Raw genomic sequence first — 13,024 nt, 5'->3', positions numbered from 1 at the left:
TGGCGGTGTGTCCAACAGGCAAACAGGTCCAGAATCAAGCTGGAGACCCACATTCCTGAGTCTGAGAAAGGGGCAGGCTGGACTTTGACGTGGGAGTAGGACCGAGGGCCCGCTATTCGGCAATGCAAGCTTAGGGCTGTGTTCTGAGGGGTGTGGGAGGCCCCAGTGCTCCTGGGTTGGATTACAAGCAAGAGAGCAAGCCAAGGCCACAGCTATAAATACCTCCTCCAATCGGCAGGAGCCCAATGCTCCAGGCAATGACCCTAGTGGCTTATTCTGCAGAAAATCATTATCACTAGCGCCCTCAATTCTTAAAACGAGGCGTTGCCAATACCACATAACTTTATTGCTCTTTGGCACTCAACATCCCAAACCCATCTTCCCACTAACCCATCCTCTGCTACTCGAAAACTCAAACTCCCGGTAGTCCACGCGAGGCAGGAACTACAACTCCCAGAAAGCTCTGCGCCCAGGCGGGCTCCAGGAGTAGGCGCCGAAGAATTTTCAAGGTTCGCGCGTTCGCTTGCTATTGGTCCTCAGGGAGGCGTGGCTGGAGGTCCGTGGCGGTGATTGGCTGGAAGTTCCTGTTGCTCAAGATCCCAGAGGAGGCGGCGGAGCCTGCGCAGTTCACGGTGCAGGGCGTCGTCCGTCACTGAACCGGTGAGGCGCAGGCGCGAGCTGCCCAGGGGCAGGATGAGGGGCGGGTGGGAGGAGAAGCTTTCGAAGATGTCCCCTGAGGCGAAAGAAGACTAGGTTAAATTGTGAAAATGGGTGGGAGTCGGAGGAGCCGAGGCTGCGTCACGCCTAAAGCAAAAAAACTCAAAAACTCAACCCCCAGCAACTCCTGGAGCACCGGCCACTCAGACGCCACTTCGGAACCCCCGAGCGTGACGGGAGTTGTAGTTCAGACTGTAAAAGCCACCGTTGCCGGGGAAACGGGCGAAGCCGTCGGGTTCCTAGTCTGAGGAAGGATTGGGAACTTAGTCCTATGACTTCTGAGGGTTGAGGAGGCCGGGGCCGACTCCTCGGTGAGGTGAGGAGCTGTGGAGGAAAGAAGCTCGTATCCCGAACCCCGGAGAACAGAGGGAGTGGGGTGGGGGCTTGAACTCCTTATTCTGGAGTAGGGAGCTGCGTCCAGCACTTAAGTAAGTCCTGGCGAGGCGGTTGGGGGACTAGAATCCTGGGTCAGGAGGATACGGAGGGCCCCGGTGCTTGTGTCCCCATGTCTCCTCACCTGTGTCAACAGCATCTCGCTCTGCAGGGGGAGGGTCCCAGGCAGGGGGTGGCCCGCAGCCAGGACTCAGCTGGTAATGGCTGAGCAGATGGTGGAGCTGAGCGGGGGTCAGGGTGGGGTGGTCTGTGCGGAGGCTGCTCCAGGAAGCCTGGTGGGAGGACCAGGTGAGGAGTCTATGGTCATTAAGGGGCAGCTGAGAAATTGGAAACAGAAGGGCCTCCACAATATCCCCAAAGCATAGTGATGAGTCGCCATGTGCAAGGAGCTGGATCCTCCATGACTGACCATGGTTTGAACCTTGGCCCTGGCAACTTGAAAACCAGACCAGTTGTGTGTTCATGTGTGCCCCAAATCTTAACAGGGTGAAAAATGGAGGAAAGACAATTGCTGTGTGAGGATGCCCTGTGGGGGATGGTTTCTCTCCTTTCTGCCACATGCCCTCTGGCTCTACTTTTTAAAAAATCTACTTATTAGAGGACCAGCAGGTGGCATAATGGTTAGGTCACTGAACTCCCACATGGCTGGCTGTGGTTCAAGTCCCAGACCGGCAGCTTTAAACTCACCCCAACCCCGGCAGCTTAAAACTCACACAAGCCACATGTGCATGTGTGCCCAAAATCCTGAGAATAGAGAAGAAGGGATTGGAGTGTGGCCATCCCCCCCGGCAGTTGATTTCTTGCTTTCCATCTCTGTCTCTCTGGTGGGTGCATACACCCTATAGCAAAAATCTCTCAACGAAAAACATATATTAGGGGCCAGCAAGCATGGTATTTAATGCATGGTTCGAGTCCCGGATCTGGCAGCTTGAAACTCATGCCAGGCATTATGCATATATGCCCAAAATCCTACCAGGAGACTGGAGAAGGGATTGCAGTGTGGCCATTCCCACTTAAGGGTGATTTCTTGCTTTCTCTCTTTGTCTCTCTAGTGAGTACATGTGCCCTATATAAAAAAATCTCTCAAAAATAAAAAAATCTTATTACCTTCCAGCAATCTACCATGCCTCAGTTTACTTATGTGTCAATTAGAATAGGAACTACCTAATAGAATTGTTACAAGGTTGCAAAATGGCATAATTGTAAAATACTTGAAACATTGCCTTGGCCTTATTAAATGCACTGTAAACATTCGGTATATAAAAATAAATAAAATCAAGTGACCTATCCTATCCAATTCTGTCTCCTGAGATTATCAGCGAATACCCTACTTCATGGGGCTTTGTCCACATTAAACTAGAAGTGCCAAACATTTAGTTTATGTTCAATGAATGTTTTAACCATCACATTCCTTGGTCTCAGACCAGACTTCCTGACTCAGCATGTCTGAGGGAGGGATCCTGGAAACTATTTTTAATAAGTTCTACTGGGATCCAGGCAGCCGAGTTTGGTCATGCTGATGATGGCTTCCTTCTGGCTGCCAATGTGTCACCCACAGTGTCTGAGCTAAGGCTGGGGAAGACTTGGAGTCCAAGAGAGAGCTGAATACAGAGGATGGATGAGTAGGGTTGGGAAGTCAGAGGTCAGGGGTCAAGTAGAGCTGACTAAGAGTCACCTTGAGCAGGGATGTGCGGGGCACGCAGAGTAGGTTCACAGCCATGGAGAGTTTCCGGAAGAACTCAGTGGCAATGTCGCCCAACCCAGCCCCCTGCAACCAGTCCAAGACAAGGTCCAAGTTGGTTCGGATTTGGACAGCCCGGGACCACTGATAGAAAGGTCGGCCTTGACCTGTAGGGGAAGGGTATGAGAGGCCATGAGTGAGTGGATCCTGTCCTACATCCCAGACCATTCCTGTCCCTCAGCTTGGGATCTGGAGCTTGTTCGTAGAGTTCCCAGAGGTGAGGCTGTGCCTGTGGTGTGTCCAATTTGTGGGTTTCAGTGACTCCTGTCTGCCACCCTGCCCACTCCCGGCTCGACCCTCACCTCGTTCCATCAGCGAGTTGAGGAGGGATGCATTGGAGAAGAAGAACAAATAGCCAAAAGTCTGAGACACGAGGTCTGGGTGCAGCTCACACTGGCTGGTCAGTTCCAAAGCTGCCTGGAACACACCTAGAGTAGGTCTCAACCCAGGAGGCATGGCCCCTAGTTCTGCGCCAGGCCCTGGCAGCTCTGCCCCAGCTGAGAAAGGATTACTGTCCAGGAGAGCAGGCAGCGTTGAATACAGAGTCTGAGGAGATATAAAGGCATGAACATGTGACTAGATTATAACTTGCTGGAAGCAGTTCTAAGGTAGAAAAGCCTGAAGAAAATGAGGGGCTCCCCCAAAGGCTTCTGGAGCTGTAGTACATTCTACCATCAATATCCTAAGGTAGGATACAAAACCCTACTTTATGTAAATCCCTACTTTGTAGATGGGTTTCTCACATTCATCAGCCCTGGGCCACCTCCAGTCATAAAAGGCTTGCCAGAGTTTTCTCAGGATTTTGAGACCACTTCTCATGCATTATGGGACTTGCAATTCTCGGCAGAGACAGCTTGAGGACAAAGGATACTGAAGCTAAGGAGAATAAAGAGGCCTCTTCAGTCCAAAATTATTTATCCAGAACTCCCGAAGGAAAGAAAAAGAATGGAGAGTCAGGAAGTGGGAGTGGGGTGGCAGGTAGCCAGTGGAAAGTGAGATCAGGCCAAGGACAGGAAATGAGGTCAGAGACAGAACTCAAACCACACTTGGCAGGGATGTACAGGAAGTGAAGCCTTGGTGGAAAGAGCCTCTCAGTCAAGGCTGCTCTAGGAACTTACAGACTATCTGTCCCCAAGCAGCCCCTCATTTTACAGATAAGGGGTCAGGCCCATCATAAGTCAGAAACAGAATTCCAAGAAGGAATATTAAGGTCAAAGGTAGTGGTGGGGATACTGGGGCAGAAAGTAGAACTTTTCATTTAAATAACAATGTCTGGCACTGTCTGATCTATCCATCTATCTAGCTATCTAAAACTCAGTGATGGGAGATTAGACGTAGAACATAGCACAAGCTAGCCCGTGGCGTGGTTAAGGCGACTGGATCCTACATGGCCAACAGTGCCATTTGAGTCATGGACCTTGCAGCTTGCAGAACACTGAGTGTATGTGTGTGTGTGTGCCCAACATCCCCAAAGCAAGAGAAACAGAAGGGATTTTAGCATGACCATCCTCGGGATGTTTTCTCACTTCCTCCTTCTCTTTCTGTCTCTCGCTGGTAAGCAGGAGTCCTCTAGCAAAACTTAAGAAAAAAAGAAAAAAATGGGAGCTCGAGAAAGTAGTACGTGATTTACCTAATTAGGGTGGTCAGTCTGTCAAGACCAGATGGTTGCAAAGACAGGAAGAGAAGCCAGAGAGGCAGGACGTGATGTAAGCTCAAACAGGAAGTGGCATCACAGAAGTTAAGTGCTGGGTGAGATGGGATGTTGCAATATTAGAGAAGCAGAAAGTCTTGAATGAAATAGAAAATGACATCAGAGCAGTGCAACTGCAACAGTTTCTGCAGGAAGTGACACTATGTCAAACAGGAAGCAAGGAACAAGGCCAACCTTGGTGAGGTAGTAGACAGACTGCTGGAAGGTACACATGATGACCTCATCCAGGAGGGCCATGGCCTCATCACATAATTCCAAGTCATTGCAGAGCTGTGGGTCTGAGGACAGGTCTGGGGGTGAGAGGGAGACCCAGAGGCTGGCCACCGGAAGCCCAGGTCCCCAGGTTCAGGGAGTGACAGGAGGCTTGTTGGGCCTGGCTGTGGATCAGAGCTCACCCTCCTGGTCGGCCTCCTTCTCCATTTCTAGTACGTGATTTACCTAATTAGGGTGGTCAGTCTGTCAAGACCAGATGGTTGCAAAGACAGGAAGAGAAGCCAGAGAGGCAGGACGTGATGTAAGCTCAAACAGGAAGTGGCATCACAGAAGTTAAGTGCTGGGTGAGATGGGATGTTGCAATATTAGAGAAGCAGAAAGTCTTGAATGAAATAGAAAATGACATCAGAGCAGTGCAACTGCAACAGTTTCTGCAGGAAGTGACACTATGTCAAACAGGAAGCAAGGAACAAGGCCAACCTTGGTGAGGTAGTAGACAGACTGCTGGAAGGTACACATGATGACCTCATCCAGGAGGGCCATGGCCTCATCACATAATTCCAAGTCATTGCAGAGCTGTGGGTCTGAGGACAGGTCTGGGGGTGAGAGGGAGACCCAGAGGCTGGCCACCGGAAGCCCAGGTCCCCAGGTTCAGGGAGTGACAGGAGGCTTGTTGGGCCTGGCTGTGGATCAGAGCTCACCCTCCTGGTCGGCCTCCTTCTCCATTTCCAGCACCTTCTCCTGTACAAAGCTCAGCAGCTCTGTGGTGTTGGCCATCCACAGCATGAGTGGCCGCAGCTCCACAGACACAACCTCAGGAGTCAGGGGCACCTCGGGGACCCCTTCAGGGTGGCTGAGGAAGAGAAAGGAACCTGTGATCCCTACCCAACCCTCATCATAGTGTCCAAGCCCAAAGATCTGAGTCTAAGTTGAGGACCAAGACCAAACCCCATTTCACGGCTGAAAAAGTTGGGTCCCAAGGAGAAGCAGAAACTCTACAACACGCATTGCGTAAACACAGAGCTGGGTGCATGTCCTGGCCCCTGTGTCCCTCCAGATCTTTCTGCACAAAATTTCTCTTACTTCTCTGGCTGACGGTCTCCAATTTCTTTAATCTTTTCCTGTGGAACAGTAAGAGCAGAATCAAGGTGAGAAGGACCCAGTGAGGGGCTGGAGTTAATACCCTAGCTTTTCTAGAAACCTTTTTCACTGACATTCTCCCCACTTTTCAGATGGGCTCTAATCTGATCGTGAGTGGTCTTTCTCGCTGAAGGTCTCTTCTGCTAAAACTGAAGTTTTTTTTTTTTTTTTTTTTTAGAGAGATTTTTGCTATAGGGCATATGCATTCAGAGAGAGACAGAGAAGTGTGAAATCACCCCCCAGGGAGGATGGCCATACTGCAATCCCTTCTCCTCCACTCTCTTCTCAGGATTTTGGGCACGCACATGTTCCTGGTGTGAGTTTGAAGCCTCCAGGTCTGGGACTCAAACCGTGATTGGCCATGTGGGAGTCCAGCACCTTAACCACTAGGCCACCTGCTGGCCCCCAAATCAAGGTTCTTAACCCCCCAAAACAAACTTTTCTCGGACTGGGCCCTAGTTAAGAGGATGAACCTCTCCTCCACTCTGCTTTCCTTCTGACAGGGCATCTGTAGCTCCCACAGCTTTCTCTCTCTCCCCTAAGCGTGGTCTCCACTGCAACTGCCCCATTCTCCAGGCCCAGCAGGCCGCTGCCCACCTCACTTCTCACAATGGTCTCTCCCAGCTTCTCATCCAGTGGGCTCCCCCCATTTCCCAGAATGGTTTATCCTGTGATCCCACAGCTTCCAAGGTACTTCGAGCCTTCTCTATGTACAGTGGATGAAACCCTAACTCCCAGCAGCCCAGGATTCCCCCCTTCATAGGCCACACCCCTCTTGAGGCATGATGGGAGGGTAGTGTCCTCCACACTAGCTGTGAAAGGGATTTCAGATGGGGAGAGGCAGGGGTGCCAGTGGGGTGGTTGGTGGTTGGTGGGGGACGCTCACCCAGACGGCCTCCTTGATGAGCCGGGCCAGGCGGCCCAGTAGGCGCGGCAGGTGGCCCAGCTCCAGCTCGCGGGCCGAATGCTGCACGCACAGCGCAAGCAACGTGGCAGGTCCAAGCGGTGGCAGGTCCCCAGCGCCGGCGGCCGCGGCACGCACAATCTCACCCAGCAGTGCCTCCTCCTGGCGCGCAGGCAGCCAAGGCGGCCGCGCGGGCCCTGAGCCCCCAGTGCGGGGATCTTTGTACATGAACAGGAAGTGGTCACCCAGCCCCAGCAGGTCGCCGGGGTACAGCTCGGCCTCCCGCAACAGGAGGCACCCGTTGTGCGTGACTGGGGCGCCCCGGGATGGGCGCACCATGGCTGGGGTCTCAGGGCCTGCACGCACTGTGCAGTGACGCGGCAGGATATCTGGGGCGTTGAGGAAGGTGTCCACATACGGGGCAGGGGACCCGCCACGGGCAGATGAGTTCCCGCCCCGGCCGAACACGTGCTGCTCCCGTGTCATCACGTACACCACAAAGTCCTAGAAAGAAAGTGAAGATGCACTCAGGACATCGCTCTGCAAGGAATGGACAGTTCCAACTAGATCCCTTTCCCACAGTCAGCTACCCTATCCCCACCTCCTTTGAGGGATCCCAAAGGACTCTCCCAGTACCTCCGCCTCCAATGAGTGGGCTTTTCCAAGGCACTTTCTATGGTCAACTGTCCCATCACACTCACCCTGAAGACTGGATATTTTCAGAGAAACTTTTCTTATTTCTTTCTTTTTTTTTTTTAAGAAAGATTTTTTGCTACAGGGCGCATGTGCTTGCCAGAGAGACATTAAGCGAGAACCCCCCCCCACCATGGCCAAGCCCAATCCCTTCTCCTCCAGTTTCCTTTCAGGATTTTGGGCACGCAGGCACAAGCAAACCAGGTGAGTTTTAAGCTTCCCGGTCCGGGATTAGAACTGCAGTCGCCTACGTGGGAGTCCAGCGACATAATCATTAACTATTATGCCATCTGCTGATTTCGAGACTCCTCTCTTGACGTAGGCTCTACCATTTCACTCCCTCAAAATTTAGATGCTTCCAAGGAGATCTTTCTCCACTGGATTCTCCTATCTTCTCACTTCTTAAAATGGATTATTTATTTAATTTTTTAATTATTATTAAATTTGCTATAGGGCACGTGCACTCACCAGAGGGAGAGAGAGAGAAAGTCATAAAGCAAGCCACCAAGTTCAGTAGTTGGTCATGTGGGAGTCCTGCACTTAACCACCATGCCACCTGCTGGCACCCCTCACTCTCTGGATGGGCTCTTCGGTGCAATCCTTTCCTACCAGGAACTTTGCCATCACATCCAGCCCAAAGAATGAATGCTTCCAAGGACACCGATGTTACTCAAGTGGACTATATTGCTGTCCTCGTGGGCTAAGACTGGACCTGTCCAAGGAAATCTTTCTCCCAGGAACTCCTCCCATTTCTCTTCCCCACTTATCCATTATTCCATCCACATAATGAAGCTTCCAAATACATTTCTCTTTCAATAGTTTATCTCAGTATGCCCAAAGCAAGAAATGAAGCAATACTTTCATGGAGACCTCCCCCCGCCTTTGTTTTTTTTTTGAGAGGTTTTTGCTATAGGGCGAGTGCACTCACCAGACAGACTGAGAGAGATAGAGAGACAGAAAGTGAGAAATCACCCCCCAGGGGGGATGGCCACGCCGCAATCCTTTCTCCTCCATTCTCCTCTCGGGATCTTGGGCACGCACGCACACGCGACCAGCGTGAGTTTTAAGCCACCGGGTCCAGGATGCGAACTGCGGTCGACTATGTGGGAGTCCAGCGACATAGCCATTACACTAACTGCTGGTCCCGAGACCTCCTTTTTGAACAAATGTTTCTTCTATTGTCTCCACTCATGGGCGTACACTTCCAAAGAGACTCTCTCTCTTCAATGGATTGATTTATTCCCATCCCATGATAAACTCAAGTCCAAAGAGACATACAAGGGGTCATCAAAATGTTCATGTGAAATACATATGAAAGTATTATTCATGGATTTCAAATTGTTTTTGTACCAAAATAAACTTGTACTTTAATTCTATTTTTTTTATTGCCAGAGGACATGTCCCCTCGCCAGAGAGAAAGCACTCCCTAATGGGTCATGGTCATGTGGCAATTATTTTTCCTCATCCCTCCTTGTTGTCAGGATTTTAGGCACCTATGCATGTGCAGTCAGCACGGTTTTCAAGCTGCCAGGAACAGAATTTGAACTGAGGTCAGCCATATGGAATCCAGCTTCCTTAACCATTGAACTACAGGACCTTTCATTTTAATTCCATTTGTGTGTGTGTGTGTGTGTTTGTGTGTGACTTTTTGAAGTTTCCACGTATTCCTGCAATGGACTCACCTAATACCCTCCACTCCCATGATAGAAGATTCCAAAGATACTCCCCCTTCCATCAGTGGATAATGCTGTCAATATTTCTGTTCTCAACATTGATTATCTCAATGAGTGCTTGGTATAGTGTGCTCTTTGTTAAATCCACTTGTAGGCACTTTCAAGGAGACCCTCTTATAATGGAGTGTCCCATTTTGCCCACTGTGGAGAGCAGCCAATCTAAGCAAACATGGTGACCTTTAGACAAATGCAGAAAAGTTTCTGTGAGCAGTCATTTGCAGGGCAATGAACACAATTGACATGTAAATGTGCTAGCTGCCTGTGTCCAAAACTGCAGAGCAGTATCAGGTTAAAAGAAGACACATGTGTTTATCAGAATTGGCCCCAAGAGATCAGAGAAACTACACGGCACCAGTTGTCCTCACATCTTTAACTGATTATATCCAAAAAACAACTGGCTTTACATTCCACTTCCTATTCCCCTATTTTTTGCCCTTTAAAAGAATAAACCTGGGAACAGTTAAGGGTCTGCGGCTATGTCCATCAGAGAAGTAGGGCCCACCTGATCCTCACTTTTCTATACTTGTCTTTGTGTGTTTATTTTTATGCTTATTTCTAATCCACAGCCCCCAACTCAACACATTCTGCCCCAACAGCCCACCAAATAAAGAGATGCATTCCAGAAGACTACTTCCTAAAAAATGGACTCTCATCTCCATTCTATAAAAAGCAAAGCACTGGGGGCCAGCAGGTGGTGTGGTGATTAAAGTGTTGGACTGCCACATGGTTGACTGCAGTTGAAATCCCAGACCCAGTGGCTTGCTTTCTCTCTTCCCCTCTCTCTCTGTCTTTAGTGAATAAACAAGTAAATACATAATAAAATAAATAATTCTTTAAAAAAAAAAAATGGAAGCACTCAGTTTGACCTTTCCCAAATAAATGCTTCTGTTTTCCATCCATGTCCAAGGGACAAGTCTCTTACTAGGTGCAGGTCCCATTTCAACATTGAACTGTACCATTACCTTTACCTCGGGAATGGACATTTCCAAAGAGACCCCATCCTACATCACAATCACTCATTTTTCCCTCTAGAAAAATGAGCCCTTCCTTCTTTTTTATTTATTTATTTATTTTGAGAGTTTTTTGCTATAGGGCATGTGCGCTCGCCAGACAGATAAAGACAGAGAGACAGAAAGTGAGAAATCATCCCCCAGGGGGGATGGCCACACCACAATCCCTTCTCCTCTGTTCTCCTCTTGGGATCTTGGGCACACACACACATGCACCCGGCGTGAGTTTTAAGCCATTGGGTCCAGGACGCGAACTGTGGTCGACTACATGGGAATCCAGTGACATAGCCATTACGCTAACTGCTGGTCCCAAGCCCTTCCTTCTGACTACCTTCTTTTTAAAAATATTTTTAAGAGAATTATTTATTTAATTTTATTATTACTATTTTTAAGTTTGTCCAGAGAGAGAGAGAGGGAAAGTGCAAGCTGCCAGGTCCAGGACTCAAACTGTGGTCAGCCATGTGGAAGTCCAGCACTTCAACCACCACACCACTTACTGGCCCCCTGACTACCTTCTAAAGGTAGACTTTCCTAGTCTCCATTCCTGTCTGAAGGAAGGAAATGACCCAAAATACATGAGCCTTTTTCCTACAATAGGCCTTCCTGTTATTTAACCCAGTGAGGGATGTTATCAGGGCACCTGAAATATAGTCTCACATTACAGCCATGCCATGAATAGATAAGTCCAAAAAAATTCCTTCCTACAATACATTTACCTATTACTCCTGTCCTTGAGGAATTGACACTTCTAATGAAACCTCTTTTTTTTTGAGAGAGAGATTTTTGCTATAGGGTGCATGTGTTTGCCAGAGAAACAGAGACAGACAGACAGACAGACAGAAAGCAAGAAATCCCTTCTCGGGACCAGCAGTTAGCGTAATGGCTATGTCGCTGAACTCCCATGTAGTTGACCACAGTTCGTGTCCTGGACCCGGTGACTTAAAACGCACGCCGGGCGCATGTGCGTGCATGCCCAAGATCCTGAGAGGAGAATGAAGGAGAAGGGATTGTGGCATGGCCATCCCCCTGGGGGGTGATTTCCTGCTTTCTGTCTCTCTGTCTCTCTCTGTCTGTCTGGCGAGCGCACACACCCTATAGCAAAAAAACCTCTCAAAAAAAAAAAAAAAAAAAGAAATCCCTTCTCTATTCTCTTAGGATCTTGGGCACACATGATGCACATACACCTGGTGTGACTTTAAGCTGCCAGGTCTGGGACTCACACTATGTGGGAGGCCAGAAATATAAACATTATGCCATATGCTGGCCCTGGAAAATTTTTTTAGAAAACCTTACTTATCTGTTTTTCTCGTTGTTTGTTTGTTTGTTTGTTTGTTTGTTTTGAGAGGTTTTTGCTATAAGACAGAGAGAAACAGAGAGACAGAAAGCGAGAAATCACTCCCCAGGGGGGAATGGCCACACTGCAAACCCTCTTCCTCCATTCTCCTCTCAAGATTTTGGGCACACACGCACATAAGCCCAGCATGAGTTTCAAGTCACCAGGTCTGGGACTTGAACCATGGTCGGCCATTTGGGAGTCCAGCAATGAAACCATTATACCATCCGATGGTCCTGTTAAATAGTCTATTTATTTTAATTTGGACAGAGAGAGAGAGGAAAGCAAGCTGCAGGTCTGGGACTCGAACCACAGTCAGCCATGTGGGAGTCCAGAGTCCTTAACCACCAAATCACCTGCTGGCCCCCAGAAACCTCTTTTTAAAAAAATTTATTGGGGGAATAGCAGGTCACATGGGTGTTAAGGCAATGGACACTCCCACATGGCTGACAACAATTTGAGTCCTAAACCTGGTAGCTTGCTTTCTCACTTCTCCTTTCTCTCTCTCTCTCTCTCTGTCCCTCTCTGTCAAATTAAAAATAAATGAATGGGGGCCAGCAGGTGGCATGGTGATTGGGATGCTAGATTCCCATATGGCCGACCACAGTTTGAGTCCCGGACCTGATGGCTTCCTTTCTCTCTCTCTCTCGTGCCTTATAGCATATTGAAATAATAATAATAAATTAAAAGTTAAAATTTTAAAAATGAATGAATAAATAAAATAAAATAAAAAATTATTTTAAAAAATATTTATTGGAGTCAGTAGGTGGCATGGTGATTGAAGTACTGGACTCCCACATGGCCCACTGTGGTTTGAGTCCTGGACCTACTGGCTTGCTTTCTCACTTTTTGCCTTTCTCTCTTTCTCTCTCTCTCTCTCTCTCTCTGGCAAGTGCTTGTGCCCTATAGCACATTAAAGATAAATTAATTAATTAAAATTTATTTATTTGGGACCAGCAGCTGAACTCCCACATGGCTGACCACAGTTTGAGTCCTGGACCCACAGGCTTGAAATTCATGCAGGCACATGTGTGTGTGTGTGCCCAAAATCCTGAGAGGAGAATGGAAGAGATGGGATTGTGGTGTGGCCATCCACCCTGGGGGGTGATTTCTCTCTGTCTCTCTGACCCTCTGTCTCTCTGGTGAGTGCATGCTCCCTGTAGCAAAAATCTCTCTCTCTAAAAAAATTTACATATATGTATATTTAGCTATGCCACAAACCCTCTCCTCCATTCTCTTCTCAGGATTTTGGACATGCACACACACCTAGCATGTTTTTCTTTCTTTCTTTCTTTCTTTTTTTTTTTTTAAAGAGGTTTTTGCTATAGGGCGCGTGCACTCACCAGACAGACAGAGAAGACAGAGAGATAAAAAGTGAGAAATCACCCCTCAGGGGGGATGGCCACGCCGCAATCCCTTCTCCTCTCGGGCTGCTC

At 48.7% G+C, this 13,024-nt stretch overlaps 1 protein-coding gene across 1 annotated transcript in view; it reads right to left on the bottom strand.

The window, feature by feature from the left end:
* Positions 1 to 324: 324 nt before the first annotated feature.
* RASIP1 (Ras interacting protein 1) overlaps positions 325 to 13,024 on the bottom strand; it is a 19,262-nt gene continuing 6,562 nt past the window's right edge. Inside the window, exons 6-13 of the mRNA XM_006160232.2 lie at positions 6,802 to 7,323; positions 5,859 to 5,896; positions 5,477 to 5,628; positions 5,256 to 5,359; positions 3,154 to 3,397; positions 2,786 to 2,958; positions 1,235 to 1,382; positions 325 to 733 (exon numbers count right to left, since the gene is read on the bottom strand). Of these exons, the coding sequence (XP_006160294.1) occupies positions 537 to 733; positions 1,235 to 1,382; positions 2,786 to 2,958; positions 3,154 to 3,397; positions 5,256 to 5,359; positions 5,477 to 5,628; positions 5,859 to 5,896; positions 6,802 to 7,323 (1,578 nt within the window). The 3' untranslated portion in view covers positions 325 to 536. The remainder of the gene's footprint in view (positions 734 to 1,234; positions 1,383 to 2,785; positions 2,959 to 3,153; positions 3,398 to 5,255; positions 5,360 to 5,476; positions 5,629 to 5,858; positions 5,897 to 6,801; positions 7,324 to 13,024) is intronic.

This window comes from Tupaia chinensis, unplaced genomic scaffold (genome assembly GCF_000334495.1).
Source record: "Tupaia chinensis unplaced genomic scaffold, TupChi_1.0 Scaffold000673_1, whole genome shotgun sequence".
Classification (NCBI taxonomy): domain Eukaryota; kingdom Metazoa; phylum Chordata; class Mammalia; order Scandentia; family Tupaiidae; genus Tupaia; species Tupaia belangeri.
This window is presented reverse-complemented; position numbering and strand designations above follow the sequence as displayed.